The sequence below is a fragment of the Schistosoma haematobium genome, chromosome ZW (genome assembly GCF_000699445.3).
Source record: "Schistosoma haematobium chromosome ZW, whole genome shotgun sequence".
NCBI classification, from domain to species: Eukaryota; Metazoa; Platyhelminthes; class Trematoda; order Strigeidida; family Schistosomatidae; genus Schistosoma; species Schistosoma haematobium.
The window spans coordinates 44,735,532-44,762,452 of NC_067195.1; the positions used below are offsets into that span (position 1 = coordinate 44,735,532).

The 26,921-nt window shown below is 33.3% G+C and overlaps 1 protein-coding gene across 2 annotated transcripts in view; it reads left to right on the top strand.

Annotated features, from left to right (window-relative positions):
* EFR3A_1 (membrane anchoring protein efr3a) overlaps positions 1–25,667 on the top strand; it is a 63,974-nt gene extending 38,307 nt beyond the window's left edge. The window contains exons 8-11 of one of the 2 annotated variants that reach the window (XM_051211523.1): positions 342–418; positions 1,927–2,252; positions 12,159–12,244; positions 12,283–25,667. In XM_051211523.1, the coding sequence (XP_051071590.1) occupies positions 342–418; positions 1,927–2,252; positions 12,159–12,244; positions 12,283–12,288 (495 nt within the window). In that variant the 3' untranslated portion in view covers positions 12,289–25,667. Of the gene's footprint in view, positions 1–341; positions 419–1,926; positions 6,522–12,158; positions 12,245–12,282 lie in introns of those variants that run through there. The other variant, XM_051211522.1, reaches the window with a different exon arrangement.
* Positions 25,668–26,921: the final 1,254 nt, after the last annotated feature.

Consider the following 26,921-nt stretch of genomic DNA (forward strand, 5'->3'; position numbering starts at 1 on the left):
TGCATAATTACACGATCATAATTTACTATAATTAACGGGAGTTCACTTCACTCCCGATGCGGTTCGTGACACTGATTATGTCTTCTCATTAGATCTTCAGGACACGTGGAAATCTTGAGGGCAATCTGAAGTGGGATCATATGAAGTGTTTTAAAATAGAAGCGAAACATATATATTTACTGCTCTCTATATTTCGGTGGCACCTTAGCAGATGTTAATTCATGATCTTCAAATTTGACAAGTCCCCACTAATCGCATTTATGTATTATGAACTTCAAGGATTTTTCCACTATATTTTTGTCGGATTTCTTACTTGGCTTATTTTCTTCCACTTTAAATAGGTTATTCAACGTCGAAGAGACATAGCACCGTGGTTACTGCCTTCTGTTGCATTTAATCGAACAAATACTGTGGATAGGTAATTTTTATTTTGATACTTCACGTATGTTATTTATCAATTTTTGTTTTTCTTCAATTCATCTATGTCAATTAACTATATGCAAATAATATTTACTGCAAAACTGTCATCAGTCGCTGATGAGTAATGTTTCAGTAGCTAAGGTTTCGACTTCCAACCATTAAGTCTCAAATTTAAACCCTGTTCCGAATAATTTCGTTAGAACGACGGGTAGTATCAATAGCCAGTTACACGAATCTGTACCTAGTTAATGAGTTTTTCTTTTAAAATCTATGGCAAACACATGCTGATATTGTACAATCGGAAGACTAAAGACAGTAGATTTCTAATTAACTGGACCAAATAAAAAAATCCAGTCAAATAATTGTTCACTGGACATTCTTTGTACCCGACTACTCTCAATAAAGTAGCAGATGGAGCGAGGTTTGATTCTATGATCTACTGATATAAAACTGAATAATTTAACAACAACGTCGGCACTACAAGTTTAGATATGTTTCATGCTATGATGTCACAATTTGTTGATGAAATGGACATAATTGGGCATAATTTACTCACATAACCACGAGTTCTGAACCTTAAAGTGCTTTTTTTTAAAGATAGAAAGCCAAAATAAAAGTTAAATCTATATTGAGGAAAATAAAAACTGTCATTTATATACAAAAAAAACCTCGACCAAAACATTAATTCCACCATGATTTTTCATAAATCTTCAGCTGATACTATTTTTTAATGAAACATTGTCTTGGTATTGGTGAAATAAGTTAATTAGTCAGAGCAGAGTACAACCAGCTACTTACATGCATCGGTTCAAGTTGCCACACTACATTAGCACAACAAGGTAATATATCACAGTAGTAAAAGTAATACTAATATCAATACTGGTAGAATCAACTTGGCATGGACAAGATTATTTTAGATGTAATGAATCCATTGAATAAAAAGTATAAGATTCGTTCGACGTCAAGGAACTAATGAAAGAGAAAGGATGTATGCATCTGCGTTATTGTTACCGATTCTCGGACATGTCAATCGACATCGTCAACCTATGGTTACCATAATCGTGAGGGCACTAACCAGGTAGTCTGCATCTAGCAATACAGATCACTTAAACAGTAAATGACTTTATGGACTGATGCCACATCTTGGTTTGACCACACTCAACGTTTATAAAATCTACTCCTACACCAGCATTGGTTAGCATTATGCATACATTAATTCACTCACGATAGAACTCATAACCCTCATTTCTAATGATGACCACGATACCGTGAGTCAATATCCAATGGTTTCTGTTTTTTTAATTAACTATAGTGCTATTTTCACTTTTTGTCATCAATTATTTACTACCTCATCATTGTCAATGTGGTTCGCCACCCAAGTCACAATTGTTTTCAACTTAAAATCTTTTTGTCGTGGCATCTATCAAAGTTATTATCTGTGTATTCTCTCTTATGATTAATAGTGGTAATAATTAATGTCTCCGTCGTTTGTTTGTTTTCAAACAGTTATCCAACTGAATTTGAAATAAATGATGATCTATTGTTTTCATCAGATAAAATAACTGAATCACTAGTAAATGCTGGTTATGATACTACAGTTTTGTCAATTCCTTATAACCCGATTTATTTACGATTATATGATGGCAAATCTCCTGATCCACTTATCGATGGTACCAATTATCCACGTGTAAGCGGTAATGAACATTTTACTAATCAATCAGTGTGTTATGGTACTGTTGATGATAAAAATTCCAGTATTGTGAACTCGGCTCCTGGTGCACGTATGAATTCAACATGTTTAGATGGAACAATGCTATGTCGTGAAAGCAGTCGTAAGTATTTATTATTATTGGTTGATGAAGAATTCATAGTATCTATTTGTTAACGCTTTGTCCTAGCACTTTATTTAACAGACTTATAAAATTGAAATAATGTCAACCATCCGTATTTCAGGAGTGGATTTTAAAAAAGTTGAGTGTGGTCAAACCAAGATGTGGCATCAGTCCATAAAGTCATTTACTGTTTAAGTGATCTGTATTGCTAGATGCAGACTACCTGGTTAGTGTCCTCACGATTATGGTAACCATAGGTTGACGATGTCGATGTGGCAACTTGAACCGATGCATGTAAGTAGCTGGTTGTACTCTGCTCTGACTAAGTGACTAACCTACTTTGTGATTAGCTTGCATCCATATTTTGTTTACGTGTTAAAATCATCCAGATGGCCTTTGAATAGCTCAGTTGTTGAAAACTGAATTGTATGTTTTCATTTCATGTGAAGCATGTTTTTTCTTAATTTTAGCTGATTTATTTATTTATTTATTTAAACACGTAAACATTGATACAAGATAGTAAAAATAGATATGCGCCACATAAATCATTCGATTAATGTGGGGTCTGGGATACTGCCCAAGTGCCCAGACCGAAGCAGGTGGTCTCCTTAAGGGGTCACACCCCGAGCCTTCGACCTAAAGGTCTAATCAACAAGGCAGTGGAGCAACGTAAGGAGATACAGTCCCATGGTAGCCGGTGACCAACGATTGGTTCATAAACCATTTGTTCCTTCAGGATCCTGGAGCCCGTGTTCACCATTGGTTTGGAATCAGAGTTTTGTAACTCCCCTAGTTGGATCCTCCATATTCACCAACCCGGTTAAAGTGCCGGACATTCACTTTTCGTCCTCTCAATTTCGTAAACAACACCCACATCACGAGAAGAGAATGAGTGGGACTTCCCTGTCAGTGGCTTTATACACGTGACCATGTGAGAGCATTTCGAGAGGGAGAGCGGACTCTCCTCACTCTCGGCCGTACCAGGGCATTTAAGGGATGAATTCAGGTATGACTATATCACCGACTACATCGGAAAATGTCTCGGCGAAATATTACGTCACTGTTTCTGATTTAATCACCACAAACAATACAATCGCTTTCTTGTGTTTCATTGTCTCTTCTCTCTACTGTTCAGTAACTTAGCAGTTAAAGTACTAGCCGCTTAATCATCCAGACTCATATTTGAAGCCTCTTTCAACCACTTCGCGTTAAGGTAATCGAGGTGAGGTCAGTAAATTAGAAATCATCATTCTAAGGTTTTGATCGATAAGGTTAAATATTTCCTACTATAGATTTTGAGACTTGATACATGATCTTGCAGTGAATGAACAGACAGGTGGGACAACTAAATCCATTTTGATACAAAATTATAGATTCTCTTGATAAAATATAAGAACCATGCATTAAATACTCTATTTACTATTTTTCATCATTTTCCTTGACATTCTATATGCTTCTTTCAGTTCATAATTCCTTTCTAATTCCGTTTCTGTTTCCTTCAAGTTTACCTTCATATATCTGTCGACATAAGTAGCATACACAATCCGAATAATATTACTGGAGTATTTATAGTTTTTAGGTTAAAATTTATTACAGTTATAGACCAGATATCATCTTCGGATATTTATATGCTTTAATAGGATACAAGGTACTGACTTGGGAATCATTCGTACTTGTTGTTGACTCGTGTGTTTTCATTGAGAATCTGTTTCTGTTGTTTTAACAATCCACACTGTTATACCACTGACCATTACATGTGAAGTGTAAATCAACTCTGAGTTTAAAAAGCTTCTCTTTCATTAATTAGTTACAGGTAATTGAAACTAATTTTTCATCAGTATGTAATCTGTACTCAATGTAAGGTACCATGCAAGTTCTAATCATTCATTCACTGTTTCTTATTGCAACTGAGTTACTGAAACAGAGTCCTATGTACTTGAATTTGGGCGGCACTGTTTTCATACTCTCTGCCTAGAATATATGTGGATAGAATAGGGTTCAAACGCCTAATCCAGTAAGGGAGAGTAGGCTATTTCATCTGTTTCATAAATTTGTCATTTACATTTTTTTTTTCCAATTTTGGTAATAAAAATTAATATAATTTGAAACTCTTATTAATGCATGTACTTATAGGTGTTAGTTCATCTAATTTCTATATAACTGATAACAAGACGTTCTATACTCAATAAATATTTTGTAATATATGCGTATACAGTAAAAGTGTACTTTAATTTATACGCATATTTATATACAGGTGACACTGATCTTGTAAATAATGATACCTGAAAATTGAATGTGTTCATTGTTACTGTTTATTAATTAAGGTTAATTTGGAACAGTTAAGCAGAATTAATAGATAGTGGTGAGCAGTGGAATCCAGGACGCGTTCCTTCCTATTTGGGACCCGTCAGCTGCATCCCAAAGTTGATGCTCACTCCAGGACTCAAACCCAGTACCTGATAGCAGGTGGCTCTCAGGACTCATTAACTAAGTGGATAACGCGATGGCATTTGAAGCAAACGCTACTGGGTCCGAGTTCCGTAGTAAACGTCACCTCTGGGATGCATGTACATCCAGCCGACGAGTTTCAAATAGGACGAAACGCGCGTCCTAGATTCCACTGCTGGCCACTATCCATCTTGGTTTAAAAAGATTGTGACTCAAGGCCATATCGAGGCAATCCGCACAGGATGCACATATGCCAACAACAGACTGATGAATTGCAATCCTAAATAACAATGGGAAGATATAAGTAAAAAAACAACAAGTGAAGTTAAGCAGAATGTTATGTATTTCATAAGTGAATAGTAAGCATTTTTCCTCCATGCTATATAAATGAATGAATTTCTATCTGTCGTAATAAAAGTTTCTATTTCCGTTTGTGCAAACATTTAATTTTGTCTACATTATGCAATAGCTTTGTTTATGGTTTATCAAGAACTGAAAATATGTATGAATGTGATAGGGAAATCACTTTGTTTTTTATCTTATCACATTGAGGGGTAACTAAGTTAATTTTTAGTTACAGGCCATTTATTATTTCCAGTAAGACGATCGATAATTAAAAACACTAAGTTATCAGTGTCCGTAGTCCATCAGTAATGAGTATTTTTTATAATTTTCTAATTTCTTACTGATAAGTTATCCTTCACTTGAATATATATAGGGAACACAAGACAGCTTTACAGACTAATAAAAGAAACTGGAACTAATAAGTCAAGTGTAAGTGAGATTATTTCGGAAAAAGACGATACTCTCATCTGCTCCCAGTCCAGACGTTTAGAACGATGGGCGGAACAGTTTAGAGAACAGTTCAACTGGCCTTCAGCTACTCTACAACTACCCTCCATTCCCAGACAGTGTGAATGGAACATTGAAGTAGGTCCCCCAACCCTAGCAGAAGTTCAAAAGGCTATAGTTAATCTGAAACGAGGAAGGACAGATGGTCCAGATTGATTAACTCCAGAGGTCTTTAAGGATGGTGGTCCAAATTTAGCGATTAGGTTGACCAATATTTTAGCTAAAATCTGGGAGTTGGACGTTATCCCATTTGACTGGTCACAATCACTTATCGTCCCAATACATATGAGAGGGTCAAAATCATCCTGTGACAACCACAGAGGGATTAGTTTAACTAATATAATATCTAAAATACTAGCCTCGATAATTATCAGACGCCTAACTAAGACTCGTGAACTGCAAACACAAGAGAACCAAGCTGACTTCAGACCTGGTCGTGGCTGCATCGACCACATATTCACCATTCGTCAGATTCTAGAACACAGGCATACTTATCGGCGTCCGACAATGGTGGTCTTTCTTGACATAAAAGCAGCATTTGACTCTGTAGACCGCGAGATTCTGTGACAGTGTCTGTCATTGAAAGGCGTACCCCAGAAGTAAATAAACCTTATGAAGGCTCTTTACTCGAACACTACTAGTCGAGTCAGAGCTTATGGCGAACTGTCATCTACTTTTGCAACTTCAAGTGGTGTCCGTCAAGGCTGTCCACTTTCTCCGTTTTTGTTTAACTTCATCATAGACCTACTGATGGGATTAACATTCTCATCGACTGAATTCTCGGGTATTGATCTCCTACCGGGAGGTCCACTTATCGACTTAGAATACGCGGATGACATAGTCCTGTTTGGTGAAGATGCTGATAAAATGCAGAGTCTTTTGATAGCACTGAGAAACAATGCCAAAATGTTTGGAATGCGCTTCTCTCCCTCTAAATTCAAGTTGTTGCTTCAGGACTGACCTGCGTCAACACCTGAACTAAGGATAGGTAGTGAAGTAGTCGAACGCGTTGACAACTTCACTTATCTTGGAAGTCTGATCAGACCTAATGGGTTGGTGTCTGACGAAATCTCAGCTTGGATTCGAAAAGTTCGTTTGGCTTTTGCCAACTTACGTCACCTTTGGCGAAGGCGAGATATCCGTCTATCAATAAAAGGACGAGTATACTGCGCAGCAGTTCGTTCCGTTTTACTTTACGGCTGAGAAACGTGGCCATTAAGAGTAGAAGATACTCGTAAGCTACTAGTATTTGACCACAGATGCCTTAGAAATATTGCTGGAGTCTGCTGGGATCACCGGGTAAGTAATAGTGAGGTTAGACGCAGGGTATTAGGGAATGATGATGGTAAATCAGTTGATGAGGTTATGAATCTTCATCGACTGAGATGGTTGGGCCACGTGTTACATATGCCCGAACACCGATTACCACGACGTGCAATGCTAACGGATGTTGGAGATGGTTGGAAGGAAGTGAGGGGCGGCCAAACCAAAACGTGGCATCAGTGCTTGAAGACACTAACCTCTAGTCTGAGCCATGTTGGTAGATGCAGACTACTTGGTTGGGGTCCGCGTGACTATCGTAACCAATGGTTGGAGACTTGGTGACATGGCTCAGAATCGATCACAATGGCGTAGGTGTATACACTCCCTATCTTCCCTTAAACTAAGAGATTAAAATTGCTTCATATCTTTCTTTCTACGAACTAATTCTTTCTTCCTGTACTGTATCCTTATATGCAATCTTTCTTTTATATATTACCACCTTTGACCTAACCACTCCTATGAATCCGGTGTTCATCTTGCTGTGCTAATGAGGTATGGCAACCTTGACCGATCCATATATGTGCATGGTCCTACGATGTAGCTGACTTACTTACTGACTTATGATTCCGAACAAATACAATATAGTGAATGCTTCATTTTGTTTCAGCGTAACTCATGGTTATTTTAATAGAAGTGAACTGTATCTCTAAGTCTAGGTCGGTTGATATATATTATAATCGTGATGAAAGTTGTAATTCACATGCAATTCGGATTGCTGTAATTATGAATGTTACTTTTAAGAACTGTCGAACTATGATGTCTATTCTAACTAATCACTATATATTAAATCATTTTATGTTGTGAAATTGATTGTCAGTAGTTGTCCATAATTTTACACCAAACAAGATATACCGTGACCTAGTCGAATGGAGGACTTTGGTCGACAGAATTCGATCAGCCTCAAATACTAGATAGTCAATGATATTGGTTATGTGTCAGTGACATCCGTATAATCATATTGAAATAAGAGTAGGCTGACATATTTGATGTAGACCTTTCTTTGTTTTTATTCATTCAGTAATTTATCTATTAAGCAATGTTAATATTCGACCTTATTATGTTTTTGTCGAAATCACGAACCGGTCTAAGGTAGACAGCTATTGAAACCTGGTTCATGATTTCAATGAAATTCAACAATCTCAACAAGCCAATATTGACAATTATTGCATTTTATTTTCACTCTGTGAATAAGCTAAACTGGAATAATAAATAATCTTTGTATTCATTCATCAATCAAGAATATTGTTATTGTGAATTTAAAGTTTGAACCTAACTTGCCCAAACTTTCATTCAATCAAAGTATGTATGTATATAGATGATTTTGTTACTAAGACGCTTGTATGCGTATCATATAATATGCCGGCAGTAGTAAACGCTTTTGTTACTTAAGAGTATATTTCTGGTCAATTACAGCATCAATTAACGTATTGAACACACATAAACACTTCATAAGTTTTATAAAATGTATCAGTTAAACAATTAATTCTTATTGTTTTTGTCAGTATTATTGTTTACAAACATGGCCCACTTTTTTAATTGTAAAATATTTGTATTTATGTGAAAATACGATGCTGATTGAAAATATATAACTTTGTTAAATTATATGAAAAAAAAGTAGTTTTGTATCAATTTCGTCGTGTTTTCTCTGTGTGTGTTTGCATGATTATGTTTATCTGTGGTAGTAACAATACCTTCTCATGAATTTATGAACAAATAATGTTAGTATTTGTGCGTCTACGCAACATCATATTGTTTTATGGTTCTACATATTTGGTTAATCACAATTCTTAGTATAGTTCACAAAGCAATTAAAACGACTGACTATAGATCTAGATGTATGCATATATGAAATAATTGATTGTCATTCTATATTGACTTGGCCGTTGTGTTTTCTGTTTCTCTGTCTTTGTATTTGTATGTCTATATATCGATTGCATTCTCCACTAAGTCTGTATGATCACCTATTTTGTTATTTAAAAAAATAGTTACATACTAGTGTTTCTATGTATTCAGCGTGGTGTACTGTAAGATTAGATACTTGGTTGCTTTTGTTTTATTCAGCATTGAACTTGTTTTTTGTTAGATAAGAATTTCTACTGTGTTGGATCCTAGCTTTATATCAGTCATATAACCTTTCTGTCTCTAATTGACGATCATGTTACATTAAGAATTGACTAAAATTAATACTATGAATCCAGTGATCTAAAGGTACATAAAAATGTTTATGCTGCGTTCGATCTCATATGTTATCGTGTTTGTCCACTGATAGACTAGATGTTCCCTAATGACTGAACAGTTTTCGGTTCCAAGTATAATATTATGGTGGCTAATTTTATTGCTTAAAGCTTGTGTCATGTATCAACACTAATAGAAAACTGTCATCATAAAGTAGCATGGTAACCAGCTGAAGTTTCTCAGCCATATACTCTTCACATGTTGAAATATCTCAATAAAGTTTCTTATGTTAGATTTGTTTTTACATATACTAACCACATGCACTTATGCGCCTTAATAACAATCCTACACAACACAAGCTAATCATTGTTAAATTCTAACCGAACTGTCACTATTGTTGACGTAGTTTCCTTGTGGTCTCTCCTTTAAAAAAATAATCGATCTAGTTAGAATGAACAAAGTTGGGTAAAATTTTTTACTGAAACTAGACGCTGTTGATATTTCACATCTTGTGCTCAGAAATGTTTTACTGTTATTAAAGGTATGGTATTTGTTATGTCCTTAGCTTATACAATTATCGCGAAATGCGATTGCCAGTTAAGGTACGCTGACCTATAAAACCAACTAATGATGCATACACATATACGAATAGCCTAGAGTCCCGATTGGCCCTTTTCTTCGCCTAGCATTGACAGTTGATGCCAGAAAACCAATACCAGCGTCCACAATGAACGTGATCAAGAAACAACAAGTATAAAATAATAATTACATCGAAGATCCGGAAAAAATTAATAATGAATACATCTGGGCTGTTGCCCAAAGCCTCCAAAAAATGGTTATGACCATATTACGAGTCCCAATAAAAATAATTGCATTTCTTGATACGATTCAACAGTCAGATTTGGTTTGGTTGTCACTAAACCCTTTAGTCAAATGTACCTGTTTTGCAATCATAAAGTAATAAAGGACGAACTGCCGAGTAGTGAAGTTGGTCATAATAAGGTAGAACACTAGCACCATACATAACGTTATTCGAGAGAACTTAAGCAAGGATTTAATATTGAGTTTGTTAGTCACTAATTGACTGGGACTGATCACATTCAATATAAGTAAATTGGTAAAAAAAGATGGACTGTTTTATTCTTTATGGTCAGACCAATGTCGCAAATTATTGTGAAGAAACGTTTTTGATTGTATGGAAAACAGACGCGTCTTGAGTATTTCTTTATTATTCGTGATGGTTCACAGTATTTCATTGACAATATCAGAGCTGATATTTGACCAGGCTTTTTTGGAATATGTGCATACCAAGCCAATGCTTCCACTTTACCCTTTTTGTAATCATTCAAGGTAAACAATCTCCATAGCATAGTATTGGCTGCAAAAGCAAGTCCCCATGAAGCTCATAACAATTATGGTACAAATGTTATTTGCATTTATGTTTTACTAAGATATTAGTAAATAAAATTCATCAAGAGGAAGGTAATAACAATGAAGAAATAATCCTCATATAAACTTTCTTGTAACTGAATCAATTTGTAAAGGTGAAGTGCAAACCGTTGTGTTTTTAAGCTCGGCTAATTATCACGTGACTTATTCGCCAATAGGAATATGACTTATACAATCTTAGCCCTGTGCCAGACCAATGATATATAGACCTGTATGAGCAGTCTCGAGTCCCGGTTGGTCCTTTTCTTCGCCTAACACTGACAGTTGATGCCAGAAAACCAATACCAGCTTCCACTATATCTATCACATATTTCAAACATACTAGGTTTATATACAAACCAAACAGACCACATCACACCATAAAATAGAAAATAACATTTATACAAGATCATGCCAAATAGTGGCTGAGATTGTGGGGAACTGTAATTAATAAACTGGAAACAACTCAAAAACAGTAAATTATATCAAATAGTCTATAGGTCAAAATAAAGCTTATGATAAGAGGACTATGATTATACCTAATCTAGTTACCTAATAAATATACAACATGAATATACGTGTAATATTAGTCCATAAATGAATCCCAACAGTTACCTTTGATTATTGTTGTCATTATTAATAATGATAATTTTTAACACCGATCAGATAGCGGCCAAATTTGATCATTATGACCATTTGGATTCTTGAATTCAAATTTCTCTATTTGTTATATTTGGTATAATTCTATGGAGTTTCAAACCAATGAAATTGTTTCTTCAGCCATAATCAAATCGTTAAGTTAAATGAATTCATTTAGGGATTTTGTCTATTTTCACAGTGTTTTTTTGTTCCTGACGCATCATATTATTACACAAATGGTGTTTATTCCATGATACTTGTTTTAAGTCTACTGTGAACAATCAGATGAGTACTGTTGGTTTACATTTATAGTGCGGATTAATCATTATGTGGATGTTGCTACCAACTGTTTAACTGATAATAATTTGATCTTGTTTAGCACATGTAAATGCTTGTAGTTTCAGTAAGTTGGAGATTATCTACATCGCCCTAAACAGTGTCTTTGAATGTTATCATTTTAAATTTCATAATCCATATCTATTTCTTCATTACCTTCGAATCCTTTACTGGCAGGTACTTACAAACACGTAATGTAATCAAAATGCTTATTGTCATAAAATACAGTACAGCGTTCACACCATTCAGTTTAGTGATTACTATGCAACAAAAACTTTGTCAGTGATATCTATTCGTAACATTGATTATCATTCAGGAATCAGTTAACTTTGATATCTAACAAATCTTGTTGTTTGCAAAACTGGTCTAGTAAAGATTGTAAAATGAAATTGACACTAGTCGTATTCTATAAGTAATGGAGTGTTGAGCATGTAGGATTTCATACTGCTTGGCTAATGAATGTGTCGTGTTTAATAAAATTCACGCGTTCATAGTATATTTCATCAAATGAGAATTCATTAAATTATATACATGTATAACTATTGTTCGTTTTCATGTTATGTAATTGTTCTCGGCTGACCATAGATCTCAAATCAATTCAAAAATTCATTTACGTAGAAATTAAAGCCTTAGTAAAGTTCAAGTATTCACGATAAAATTCATTATAATAGTAATAATAATGTTGTTTTTATCTGTTAATTACAGTTGTAGAAAGCGGTACATGCTTTGCTCAATCTGGAAGTAGTTTTTCGCTAACTGATAGCCTTTATTCAGTAGCAGATTCAACTAATGTAAGTATTATCATGGTTGATGTTGTATTTATATAAAGGTTTAACACAAACTGAAGATAAATTTTATCACGATCGGCGAATGTTTGCCAACAGAGAGACATGTTTTTACTTTATTTCCAGTACGTAATGAGACCTCAGTAATACACAATGATAATTCCATACAGTCTAACGCTGAACACCTTCAAATCTCAACAAAAAGTAATCTATTCTGTTAATCAGTCATGCCTTTTCCAAATATAAAATTTCTAGCGTTTTATTTCATATATTGTGGCGTGCAAAGTCAACGAAGTTGAATATGAAAGAAAGTAATAAGCAGTTGACACTGAATAAATCAAATTAATCCCTATTAATTTTAAATTGTTCAAATTCCCCCTCTTCAATAACATACTAAGTTTTTCATTGTGAAACCTGCGTCAGCCCTCATGGATACGATCCTTCACAGAAGATTATCGATGTGTACTATTGATAAGTTCAAACCTATTGTAACTTGGGTCAACTGAAATTTTTACTGAGCTCCACGTTGATTATTGCTGATTGACCTGTCACTTTGTTTGATTATCCAATTTGTTTTGTCTTGAAAAGTATCTGTCTCCAAATCTTTTGAGTTCATATATAGACACACAAAGTGACTGAGGAAAAATGTCAACAAGTAAACAATTCATCAAGGTCGAATGATTTTTCGAAAAGAATGTACTGCACTATAAAACAAGTTTTGAAGAAAAGAAATTCTTATTTAATACATAAAAGAAAATTATATTTGTGAAATTTTCAGCAGTTGAAATTAAGAATAATTTCAATGTTCCCCGTGACAGTTTGGTCTTCTTCAGCAAATAACTAAAGAACGAAATTGCCAAACATAAATAGGGTTCACAGAACAACTATACCAAAACATTGTCCAATCCTGTTAAAATGGTGGATTTGGATTCTGTTAGGTGTGAATATAAATCTTTGTATGTCCACAAATATCCCTCGAAATAGTTTCCAGTGTCCCGGGAAAAGACTGAAAATGTTTTGTCCACCTACTATTGACTAGAGACTTCTAAACATCTAGAAAAATAAAGATTGGATAATTACCTAGATTTTTACTATATCCAGTTGTGGATGACTAAGGTCACATGAAAGTATGTAATTACATTGCATTTTCTATACAGAATTATGCTTGTAGTAAAGCTGCTACTGACATTTAGTACATTTTCTCTTATGTTCGAGTTGCAGCGTAGAAATTACCGGGGGTTATAGAGAGCGTCTTGCTAGTCAGTAACAAATGTTCAACAAGCAGATCTGTCACTGTGATCACATAAATATAATTCTGTTGTTCTCCCTTTGGTACTGTATTTTTTACCTTTACTAGCATTGAACTATATGTATTGTTCGTTCGTAAAAATTACTCTTATCGGAGGTTTGAATGCTAACTTTGTGCTAGTTAACATTCATGAATAGAGAGTATCTATAATCTAAATGCGAACTGATGCTCTTCAAAGGAATCAAACCTACATCAGCTATTGTTACGTTAGTGTCATTGATCTATTTTAATCGTGAGTAAAATGTAAGCTGTAGATGTTGAATTTACCATATTTAACCTGTGTATAACTACCTATATGATTTGAAGCCTATCTGAATAAGTGATATGTTTAACTTACTAGACATTTGTTGGCTGTTCGCTCATTTAATGTGCACAAATAGTTGGACAACACATACTGTTCAATTATATCATTAATTAATGTCATTCAATATCTGTATTTTGTTAACCATCATTTTCATTGCTGATTTCCATTTCTTCACTTCCTTCCCTCTTCCCAAATATGAGATGGTCGATGAATACTTATCATTCAAGAATATGCGCAAAATAATTAGTAAGTTTATTATTTAAGAAATTTTGATTTTAGTAGTCAGAATTTTCGTTCTACTACTTTCATAACATGAGATTTCATCATAGTTTATGCTGTTACAAGAAGAATTCTGGCTTATCGATTCTAGAAACCACTCTATAACTAACGGTGTGTAACACTTGACTTGTTGACAATTAGATATTGAACGTAGAATACAATGAATAACCTGAATCGTTATTGTAGTGCTTTGCTTTCAAAGCAGTGGCTAAGTGGATAAGGTGTTCACCTTTCAGCCATTAAGTCTCAAATTCGAATCCCGTCCCACCTACTTCAGTCTGGGCTATGTGTAGTTTCAATAGCCATTACACGAATCTATACCTGATAAGTGAGAGAGATTTGTATGGTTTTCAAATGCCTTTTTCGCAAAAAAACTAATATCAGTTAGTTGATTAGTCATAACTAGGGAGTACTCTGCATCCCAGTTCCGAGTCTATATACATTCGAACTCCATATGACTATCATCAGGTCTTGTTATAAGCATAATATTTCAGATCACTGAGTTGGAATGCAATATCTTTTTTTTTCAATTTCAGTCAACCTTTATTATGTGCTACAATCCTCATTAATCTTCTCTTCGGTCATTTACTGCTCCATTCCTAACTTGGTTTACTTTGGCTCATTTGTACTTTCTAAGTAGCATGAAGGTGAATTCAAAGCACCATGAATTATTATTAGAATATGTATAGATTATTTTGTTCTTACTATCTCGTTGTTATTGCTCAAACACATCTAATTTCGAATTAATTTATGTACACTTCCTACCTTTTATAAATTCAATCATAAAATGATAAGTAGTTAGATATCTTTTATACTGTTCTCAATTTATACTATCCTGTGCGATCAAGATATTCGCCCCACTCCATAATCATTTTGCATTTAAAAAGCAAAATGAAATAATAGGGGATTAGACTCAATAAAAATAAGAAATAACGAAAGTACTCTAAAATTTGTTAAGTTTTTTTATAGTCTCAGTTTGTGTATTTGTTGGATCGAACAATTGGGTCGTGTGATCCGTTTAGCGCACATCAATTATCCAGTTTCAGTTAAATTATGTGTTTTGAGCGAGAATGATTAACTTTATCTCATCTCATTTACTACTTCTAGTATATATATATATATATATATATATTTACTGGATAAATCATTAAACGTATTCGATTGTTTTGTAGCAGTTTTTATTTCGTGTTTAAGTTATTGTTTAACTTCTGGTATTTCTTAACCACACACATTATTCATTGGTACTCTCTCCGCCTGATGCCAATTTTTAATGAAAATTAACTTAAATTCTCTGTATAAACATAAAATTTGGTTTATAAACAAAAAAGAAATGATTATGAAAGTGCATAAAGAAGAAAGTGGCGAAAAGTTGGTGTTTAAATATATTTTGTAGAACTACATTTCTTTTTCGTATGTTAATTTTGAATTTAAACTTACACAGTCTGACTATTGATGGTAATTTCTAGGCGAGCAATGTTTATTATACTGTTTTACTCATAGGAAGAGATACATTCATATGTATGTATATTCATTTTTACATAATTAGATTTTACCATGCATACATATTTGTATACTAATGAAATAATGACTGATTGAATGAGTTAAGTATTTTTCAACCAATTAGTAATTAGATCATATCCATTTGTACACATAAGAAAGAAATAGAGTGATCTCTATAAACATACTTAGTTATATCCATACATTTACATTTGTTATGTGTACATTTATTGTAAGTCAACTAGTTACATTGTGTTTATATATATATATATATATATATATATATATATATATATATATATATATATAAGGTGCCTGTCTGTGTATTGTATACAAGCTAGTTAAATTAATTATGTATTTAGAATTATTGGAATGTAAATGTTTATAAACAGGTAGAATTCGTAATATATGTTGAGTGTAACTGTGGAAATGAAGGACACATTAACCAGCTTTACAATTACACTTGACAATATGAATTTTTGGTAGATTTGGATTTCAGGGTGAAACTATAATTTATGGACACCCCTTTGTGACTCCCAAAGTGACCTTAAGAAAACTTACCTACTTGCTAGGATCGAAGTTAGAAGTTAGTATTAAGAAGCAAAGTTTTGGTTTTCACCACGAGTTAACATTAGTTATAATGTCAAATTGCTATTTAGCCACATGGATTAATGAACTTCGTGCTGAGATCCAAGATTAGCTATCTTTAGTTTCATTGGTTCGTCCATAAATTGTAGTCTCTCCAATTTCGGTTGTCCATTCAATCCAGGACACCCATTTCGTCCTATTCCGTACTCTTTATGCAACTGTACACACATCACGATATTAATATTCGTACTAGAATTCCAGCCTAATTTATTTAAGCTTCAAACGTCTTACAATGTTCATGTGTTAACGGAGACTGACCATTTGCGATCTTGGATCGCAACACCGTAAAACAAAGTTCAAGCCTGTAAACTGTCTGAAGAGTTTTCTAACTTTTTATATTACATGTGTACAGAAGAAGTTACTTATAACAGGTTATAAATGGTAATATTAAGTTCATATATAATACTATTATTATTAGATGGCATGTCGACAGTAATACGTTGACCCTTCAACAATAGACGCAAACTAAGAAATATGAAGGTTCTTGCAAAATACCTTTTAATGTTTTAATTATATATTTAGTATTATCGATTACATACTTTGTATATTAACCTAGAATACAAATAACCTAACTATTTTTTTAGAACGGACAATTAGTTTCAAAGAACAATTGTGAGGAAAAGATAAAATTAGGCAGGGTATAAAGTTTTCTAACTTGAACGAAATTCAGTGAAAAAATGTTGATATTTTAAAATCCATAGTAGTGATCATGGCTTGATAAGATTGTTTTAAGATAACTGAAACGTATCTGTTAAACTACCGAATATACTACTATCTTTCTTAATATTACCTCGTTTTAAACTATTTGAAGATTTAAATTTGTAAATAAAATATGTTAGTTCGTTTTTACAGATCAGCTCTGATAACCTTTAATACTTTAGAAAAAGAATAAACAGCATACTAGTACGATGTACTTTGTGAAATCTTTTGCGTATGAAAAGTTAGAAATAAAAGTGAAATTAGGTTTCTCAATATTTTCTATGGACGCATTGAAAATAGATTTATAAAAAAATTGATCTTACTTTAGCATTAAATTCATTATCGAAGGGGTACGAAACTACAAACTTACAATCTTCAATAATTTTTTGTGAGATGTTCAGTTTTTTTATAATATTATTATTTTTATAATATTAACGGACGTCGAGGTGTTGGCACAATCAGACCACGCATCTGGCTCAGATGATACATAGATGACACATTTATCACTATTAAAAAGACTTAGAAATTTCTCCAAACACATAAACATACTCACATAACACATCAAATTCACTTTCAAAAAAAGATGAACGTAGCGAACTACCTTTCTTAGACTGTTTAGTTAAAAGCAGTTCCAATGTTAGTGTAAATCAAACCATATATCGAAAACCGAAACATTCAAATCGGTATATTGATTTGAACTTCGAGATAGTTGGGATTAAATCTCTATATTTTTAGTTTAAACATACTATATAGAAGTATTTACAATGGTTTGTATTACATCGTGTTGCTAATATTCAGAGCTAAATGTTTTGACTGTTCTTTGTTAGTATATGCTCATCTTCGGTAGATAGGTCCATTAATCTTGTAGATTTTAAGTTATTAGCAGTTCAATCCAGAATATATGTTTCATCCTATTTAGGATTCTTCATACAGATGTGCCTTGCCTACTTACGCCTGTAACTTCTCGTGGAGCATTTTCCTCTGACCAGGATTCTCCAAGGAACTCTGTCCTGGGCTCTCCTTCTTAACTTTTTCTAAGTGATATCCATTTTTAATGTCTACTTTCAATTCTCGGAGCAATGTGTTCTTTGATCGGCCCCCCTTCCTTCAGGATCTCAAGTGAGCGTTTGCCTCATGATGCAGCTTAATAATTTTCATAATGTTGCCCTACCCACCTCCAGCGTCTCCTGTACTTGTACATGATCGAAATTCAGTCCTCTTCAGTGCGATAATTCCCATTATTACTGACTGTTAACTTGTATGGAAGATCAGATAACGAACCGTTACATTATTGTATATCATGTGGAAATAGATAATTTGTTAAAATTATGACGAAATTTAAAACCCTTAATATTTCATTGCTATTTCTAATTGATAATCTAATGAGACAATTTCAGTTATCACTAGTATGTTAGGAAAACAAACTAACGAAAGCAGCTATAATTATACAGATTATTATCATCGTGTGATAGGATCCATTAAATAATCGGTTTTGGATCTGGCAAGGGAATATTATATCAACAATTGATTTTATCCATTCATCAGATTAAGTAATTTCCGTTAAACTTCTATACTACTTTAGTCTGAAAATAATCACGAGGGAGAATTTTGGCAAGTTTATGAACCTTTTTTCAAAACCTGTGCATTCATTTAGTGTTTGGGATGCAAGAATCGGTCAACTAGTGTCATTCCTAATTAGTCTCTATTATTTTGTTATGCGGTGATTTGGCTTGATAATCTATTGTCTATTCATTACTTTAAACTCTCTCGCCGATTAACTCACATTCATTTATTCTCTGTACTTAATTATTTAAATTTTTCCGACTTGTCTAGATGTGTTTTTTAAAGGTAAGTAATTTTCACTTAATGTAATTAATTAAAATAAGATCTTATTGAAATATCTTCCGTTTAATTAAGTATGGTAAAAGTTAGTTTTTGAATTCTCAGTTAATATCTATTAAATTAATGATAAACGTGGCTATTTCTCTTTTGATTTTTTGTAAGTCGGTAAAATAAAGAGTATGATATAATTTCAAAACTTTTAAGGAAGCCATACAGTTAATGGTAATATTTTCAAGAGTGAACTAGAAATCTCCATAAATTAAACCATCGAGCTTATGAGATTCAGCTTTACTGAATCCATCTACCCAAGTTACAAATTTCTCTCTACTATTAAATTGCCTTTATCCAAATGTTGATCATTTTACGGTTCTTTGTTACTGTTAATGCGATGTAAATCTCTACCGATTGTTTTATAGGTTTTTATTTTTATTCTTTATTAACCATTCACTGTATTATTGGTAACTAATTGTTATTCAGTCTTCTTCATAGCTTTAGTTCCTTAAAACATTATTATTCATTGAAATGAGAGTTCACTTTTTCAACGATTATTTCACTAGGATTCTAAATCATTCATTCGACCCATTTTATCAAATGATCATTCAATCGTCACTCAATCAAATACTTTATCAATCATACCGGTCTTAGATTTTCCCATTTTTGTTTCTGAATCTCATACTATTCTCTGACTACTTGCATCAATTGCGTATTTACGTAAAGTTTGGAAATTATTTTCTCTGTTATGTTGATACAGTTAAATTACATAGTATAAAAGAATTCGAACAGTGAATTAAGAATAAAATGTAACAGTAGTAGTTATAGCATTGTTTGTTTCGGTCTGTATAAACTATTGACTCTATAGTTCTGCATAAACTCTACCTGTATTTACGTACTGAATGTGTTGATTTCTGTAACTTTTCTAAAAAGATAAATATATTTCTTTCTACATTAACTAAGTCGTTATCACTGTTGTTTTATTAATTTAAATTATATCAGTTGATTATGTGCAAATTCTTCAATATTTACGTGAATGTAATCTTTGCAGAAAAATGTTTTTGTGCTGCTGCAGCAGTCCATGAAAAAAAATCCAAACATATTTATTGCTTTACTATTATTCTCTCATTTCAATATTGATCCAATCAAACACTACCGTTTACACTAGTACAGATATTATTCATTTATATGATGAGCAACAATGTTAATTGATGACGGCTCAAATGACATACTCAATTGGGCTTTTTCCAATCGCGTATAATGTGAAATCACATTATAAGAGGTGTGATTATATTAGATATATCTGTTGGTTATAGGTGGTTAATTTTGTATTGTAAATAATCATTATTGGCAAATTAATGTCTGGTAATACTCAGTTTAATATACACAAAATTCACTGTTAATCAATGTAAATCATACGAAATTGATGTATTCAGACATTGGTTTTGATTTATTTTCGGTGTGAAATAAATCTTTATCTATTATCTTCGCGTTATTGTTTGTGTCATGCGATTCACGGGATCAAGATGTCAGCATCATTTAGCTACCGTCGCAACAATTCGTGTATTTTGTACGGTGGAATAAATTTTCTACATCAGTTTTCGTGTTCTTATTTGCATCCTGTAAATTTCACTGGTTTCTAAAACCAAGTAATATCTCAAGCTTAATATTGTTTTTAATTTAACCGGAATATTTAAAATATAAAATGAAATAAAGAAATTCCTTAATCGGCATTAATCCTAATTGTTTTCCAAATTTCTCTCTTTTTCCTTGAACAAGACAATTTCACTTGCACCGTGTAAATATACTCTTTTTTTGCATAGCGAGACATAAAGCATGTCGGGTATTTTATTGAATAATTAACAAATGATGTCATTTCATAAGGATATTAGCGTTTTCTTTCCCTATCATGATTAACGCGAACATTACTCAATGGAACGTAAAACAGTGTAGTGGTAGTAGAAGTGTAGTGAGCAGAACACCCGGGGGGACAATCGAATGTATTTAGCACAGAATTGCAGGACTTGTTAATAAAATCTAACAATCATAAAGTAAATGCTTAATTTGCAGAATGTCCATTGATTGTCTCAAAATGGCTCAGACTTGATTGTTCTCGCATTTTCATACAAATTGCACTCTGTTTCTATTTTTTACTTCTCGATCCTCTTGCTCTCTTCTGCCAGGCCTTCTGTTCACGAGTAACGTTATATACTACTTATGTCAATATAAGTAGCACACCACAGTAGTAATAGTAGTTTTTGCAAGATCGCTTCGTAAGTGAGAATGACTATGAATGAATAGTTGATAGTTGTCAAGAGGTAGTCTTCCAGCTGTCATGCATGCATATATGTATATACCTGTTTATAGCCTAGAATCAGTGTTAGTGATGCAGTTGATTATAACTGATTGACTGACTTTTCTGAATAATTTCATCGTTTGCAAAAATGTCGCTATACATAAATGATGTCATGTGTAGTCTCGTAATTTGGATATGACTTTATGTGATTTTCTTTAATCGACTAATTTTTTTTTCTATGTGGAAGGAAATACGATTATAGAGTAATAGTTCATAATTCGTACAACTATGACTGACTAATATCACCTGGTCATACTGTAATTAGCAAATAAATGTTGAAATGTCTACTGTCATTTAGTCATTTGTGTAGTCTTCGCACACTTTAATTCATGTTTTTTCACAAATTCGACTTATTTATTCATTTATATACATAGGTGACGGAGAAGAAATTCAAAAACCACCGAAATTTGTCGAAGAAGATCGATTATTAGATGGATGTTTTAATTCAACTGAATTCAATGAAATCTGTGCTCAACAACGTGAAAAAGTGAATTTTGTACTTTGTTCTTTATACATATCTGCAAAAATTTAAAGATATTAAAGGGGGTATCACCTCGTATATACGTTGAACATACGTACGCATGCATTTTTTAATGAATAGCTTTCCGACTTCAGGAACTCATTATTTAACGCTTGACAAATTTGTGTTTAGGCGGTAGCTACGCTGTTGCCGTTATTGTCTAAAGCATGTATAATTTCGGTGAACTAAGGAAAATGTGAGTGCCGTACCTCGGTCTGCACACACGGGATAGATGGATTGACATTCAAATAATCAATAGCACCCAGCTAAATACAAAAATGAATTCGAAATAATCTAACAATTGAGAATAGAAATTGAATATGTTAGTTATTGAATGCGTTACACGACAAGCATTTGTTCATTGTCAATATCGTTGGAAAAATTTCTTCTGTAAAAACGTTTTCCTATCAAAATCAAAGCCTCATTAGTTTTGAATCTTGCTGTGAGTAAACTACCACTGTTTAGTTTGTGCACAATGTCTTATGTTAGATTCAGAATTAAAACCAAACAGCCAATTTGTAATCTGTATTGAATTTCAGAAAATATTTCTGTCAAAGATCTTTAATTTATTAGCTTGTTAGAATTATTGCCGAAGAGGGAACCAACGAAAATCAGGGATGATGAGGTGATATATGTGAATTACAATTATATTGAGGGCAGAACTTGACGATATATATATAACGTGATAGTTGCGTTTTATTGTAAACAGCCTAAATTTGCTAATCAGTAGCTATAATCTAAGAAGTTTAAAAATATTGTATATCCACTGAATAAACCATAGGTCATGAGATTGATGTATCCCGTGAGTAGAACGTGTTACTGTGAAATCCAAAAACTAAACCAAAGAGAACACTTTCAGTGATGTACAGTTTTAAATAATTATTCAATTGACGTCAGTCTGTCAAGAAAATAACCATTTTCGTTCATCATAAGTACATTTTAGCGTTAATATATATGTCTTACCTGTTGTTGTTCACTATATTAGGCACATTCAGTACGTGCACATATGGCTGAAGTATTTGATGATATATCATCTTGTGACTTCTATCTACATGATATGTCTCCACCTATTGCGAATGGTCCAAAAAAAATACAAGGGCGTGAAAATTTCAATCCTTCATCTGTCAGTGATACAGTCAATAATAAATTCAATTCTGAGCAATTCAATGCCAATATTGGTTTACCTATTGGCGCTGGTAATCGCACTGGCGACTGTAGTGGTGGTATAAAATTATCGAAGAAATTAAATAAATCAAGTCAAGCTGTTTGGGAACGTGAATTTGGATCATTGTTTTTTGTTTAATTCATCAATCATTCCCTTTTCTTTTTACAGAGGTTCTCACTTTTTTCGGTGTTGTTCCGTCTCCGTTATGTCCTCATTCTGTGTTCTTTCCTTTTCATTTATCATATTTTGTTTAGCACGAATACGAAATCATTCTCTTTTTGCGTGTTTGCCACTTTTATGTATTTCCTTGTTCTTTGTAAAATTGGAAATAATCTCAACAATATTCACTGACTATTTTTTTGTTTAAAAAAGAAGTGTTTATTACATTGAAATGGAAAAAGTGCAACAAAATTTTCTTCTTCTTGGAATCTGTTTCAACTTTGAAGTTATGATGCATCTATACACACATGGCTGACTTCATGTGTTGGTGTTTTTCACCCTTTGTAGTAAACAGTAAAATCATCAACATTATTATTATTGTTCCTAAAACTAATAGTGAATTATTTTTGTTTGTTATTTTAAACAAAAACACAACTGTGATCTATTCTCTTATTTGTGTGTATGTATGTCTATGCGAGTGTGCTTATACTCTCATGACTATTTAGTTTAGTTACTTGTACAAAGGAGTTGAATTTAAATAAAAATGAACAATTAAAATTACTCGTAGTAGTTTATGATTATCCTACTTTTTCTTCTCATAGTTGGCTAACTTTCGATTTTTCGACCATTTAAAACTGAGTAAAGCAATAATGACACAAATTCATTATGTATATTTCCCATTGATATCATTATAAGTGGCTTGTAATTCGTTATCCCAAATATACATATATGGCGAGAGAGAGAGAGAGAGAGATGCATATTAAATCTAAATCTAATTATGTACAGATACAAACTGAGTCATATATGATGTGTGTATTTGTTTAGAAGAGCATAATGATTTTTCATTATTGTCATCATGACTATTTAACTGTTTCACTCTTTCCATTTCAATAGATTTTGTAACATGTTAATGATAATGATGTGTGTAATTGCTTAGACAAATCAATTATTACAATGTTGATTGACAATTAACAATTTGTTTTAAAATATTCGTTCGATTTATTTATTACTTTTATAGATATTTTTTATCTATTTATCTTTCAAATATTTATTACTTTATAGTGAAATAAAATAAGTAGTATACTGTAAACTAGTTGGATTTTACTATATTATATGATTTAGTGGTAACAATGTAAATTTTCCAACTCGAGATGGATGCATTCAAGTGTATTGTGTTCTTTGCTGAACTGAATAAATTATAATTGCAAGGCTTTCACCAGGTTTATTGTCATGAAATTCTTAGTTAAAAATTATAATTACTGACTAACAATAGAAACCAGAATAGTTTTCTCCAATTGATGCTTGCTTATCATGACATAATTAATAAGCATTCCGTTATTTAATACCATGTTTGATTACAGTAAATGATTCTCAGCATAACTATACAGTATTACAATAGATTTCGGTTTTGTTATCCGTTTAAAGTGCTACTATAGTAACTGTTTAAAAAAGACAAGTTTATCATCTGTGTTATTAACTGTCATTCTTCTTTATCTACAAACATTCTTTGATCAGTAGTTCTCCAAGTTACAGCTCCGTACAATAAAGGTGTTTTAACGTTCGTATTGAAAATTCTCACGTTGGTGTTTGTTGATAGTTGTTTTGAGTTCCATATGTTGTTCAACTGTAGAACTGCTGCTCTTGCTTTGCCAATCCTTACTTTTACGTCTGCATCGGATCCTCCTTGTTCATCGGTGATACTGCACAGATACGTGGAAGTTACCACCTCTTTCAGAGTTTCTCCTTCAAGTGAGATTGGGTTCGTGTTCTCCGTGTTCTATTTAAGGATTTTTTTCCTTTTTTCCCTTGTGCATATTAAAGTCTACTGATGTGAAGATGGCTGCAGTCCAGTTGTATCCAAGCTTTCCGTTGTACTCCGTGCTTCCTCTCAGAAGTCGAGGTCTTCATAATCCAGTCAATCGTGTGAAGAAAGTGGAAGGGGGAGAGTACATAGCCTTATCTGACACCGGTTCTCACTTGGAATGCGTCTGTCAACTGTCCTCTATACACAACTTTGTCGTGTAGTCCGTCTTACGAATTCCGGATGATGTTGACGATTTTGTCAGGTACACCATAGTGTCGAAGAAAATTTCATAAGGTTCTTTTACCTAGGCTGTCAAAGGTTTTCTCATAATCAAGGGAGTTAACGTGTATAATGACGAGTTCCATTCAGTTGATTGTGTAACTATGATCCGTAGTGTCGCGACTTGGTCTGTGCACGACCGATCCTATCTGTCGATCTCGCAGCTGGATATCTACTGAATCTTTGGTCCTGTTCAGCAACACTTGGAAATTTTTTCACGAGTCTAGTGAGTCATAATAACCATAAAATTCGTCGATGTGTATTGTTGTATTCCATTTTACCTTTGATGTTATACTCAGTGTTGAACTTAACCAGTCTTTGCTGATATATGTGCTCTTTAAGCAGTATATCGTGCTATTACTTGAAGGCTGTCTAAACAATTAAAAAATACAAACTTTTAAAACTAGTAAAATACCCTTTTATATAAAATAGTTTTCAGATACTTGAGTATATTTCTGTCAAATCCGCCATCATGTATTTCAGAAAATGTTTTCCTATTGATTAAGGATTTTTTAATAACAAATCTGTTCTAGTTATACTTGAAGGACAAATCATCTGTATGTTAGTAATTTGTTTTTTTTTTAACGTAATATATATGTAAATAGAAATAATAACATTAAATTCTACATAATGTGTGGTATGTATGCATGAGATGAATAACAATTTGACATAATACATTCATATAATGTCCTTAGAAAGGTCATCTAAATTAGCATTTTCAATTTTTAGTAGCTGGAATGATCACGGAATTTTTTCCGAACGAAGAGATTTAGGTAACAACTGTGTTAGATGCTACAGTGTTTTTCAATGATAACCTATAATTAATGGAATTACACTCCAATAATTGTATGCTAAATGAGAATAAGGACTTTAGTAGCGAAATTTCAGTTGTGTTACACTGGATAAGCAACTAAGTTTGTGTGCAGTAAAAATATATAGGGACTCAGTACTAGTCGTCTTGAAATAAACGAAACTGACCAATAGGGTTGCGATAACACTTCAGTATATGTCCAATACCCTGACGTACACAGCTTTGTTTTATGAATTCATTACTAAAAATATTGATCCATTCTACAAATTGAAGTAGCCTAATTCCTATAGTTTTCATTTGTCAATAAATTTCAATGTTTCATAATTATAATACAGTCAAAATTAGGTAAATAAAATCCATTTGTTACACCAGATTTTACGTATAAATGAGTTACAATCCAAAGGATTGATGTCAGCAAGTTGCTTGAAACTCCTGTTGCAAGTAAGTATCGAATCGAGCTAGCTTCTAGGCTAGATACCATACCACCGAAAAGTATAGATGAGCGTTAGTTGCAATTGCTTGACGCCATGAAAATGGCGGGTACAGTCAGTTGTGAGTTTGCGAAACGTCCCGCTTTTAAGCACTGGGTTTCTTCTGGTTCCTTACAACTCATTGAAGCCCGTCGGTCTACTCCGGGTGACCGTGAGTTTGACCACAAACGAGGGTTGTTACGTAATGAAATCGGGCAAAGCTTGAGTAAGGACCGAGAAGCCTGGTGGTCGGAGCGTGCTAATGAGCTGGAAGCTGCAGGTGCGTCTGGTAACTACCGGAATCTCTTCCAACTCATCCGAGTCACTGGCAGCAAGAAGTCTGGTGTGAGCGAAACAATTTGTGAGGATGACGGGATGCCAATCACTAACATCCATCGATGTCTTGGACGATGGGCAGAATTCTTCGAAAGGCAGTTCAACTGGCCTGCTGCTCCGGCAACTTCGGTCAGACTGTCCTGCCCTCCATGGCCGGTGACGACTGATCCACCAAACGAGGAGGAAGTCCGCAAGGAACTCCAACTCTTGAAGC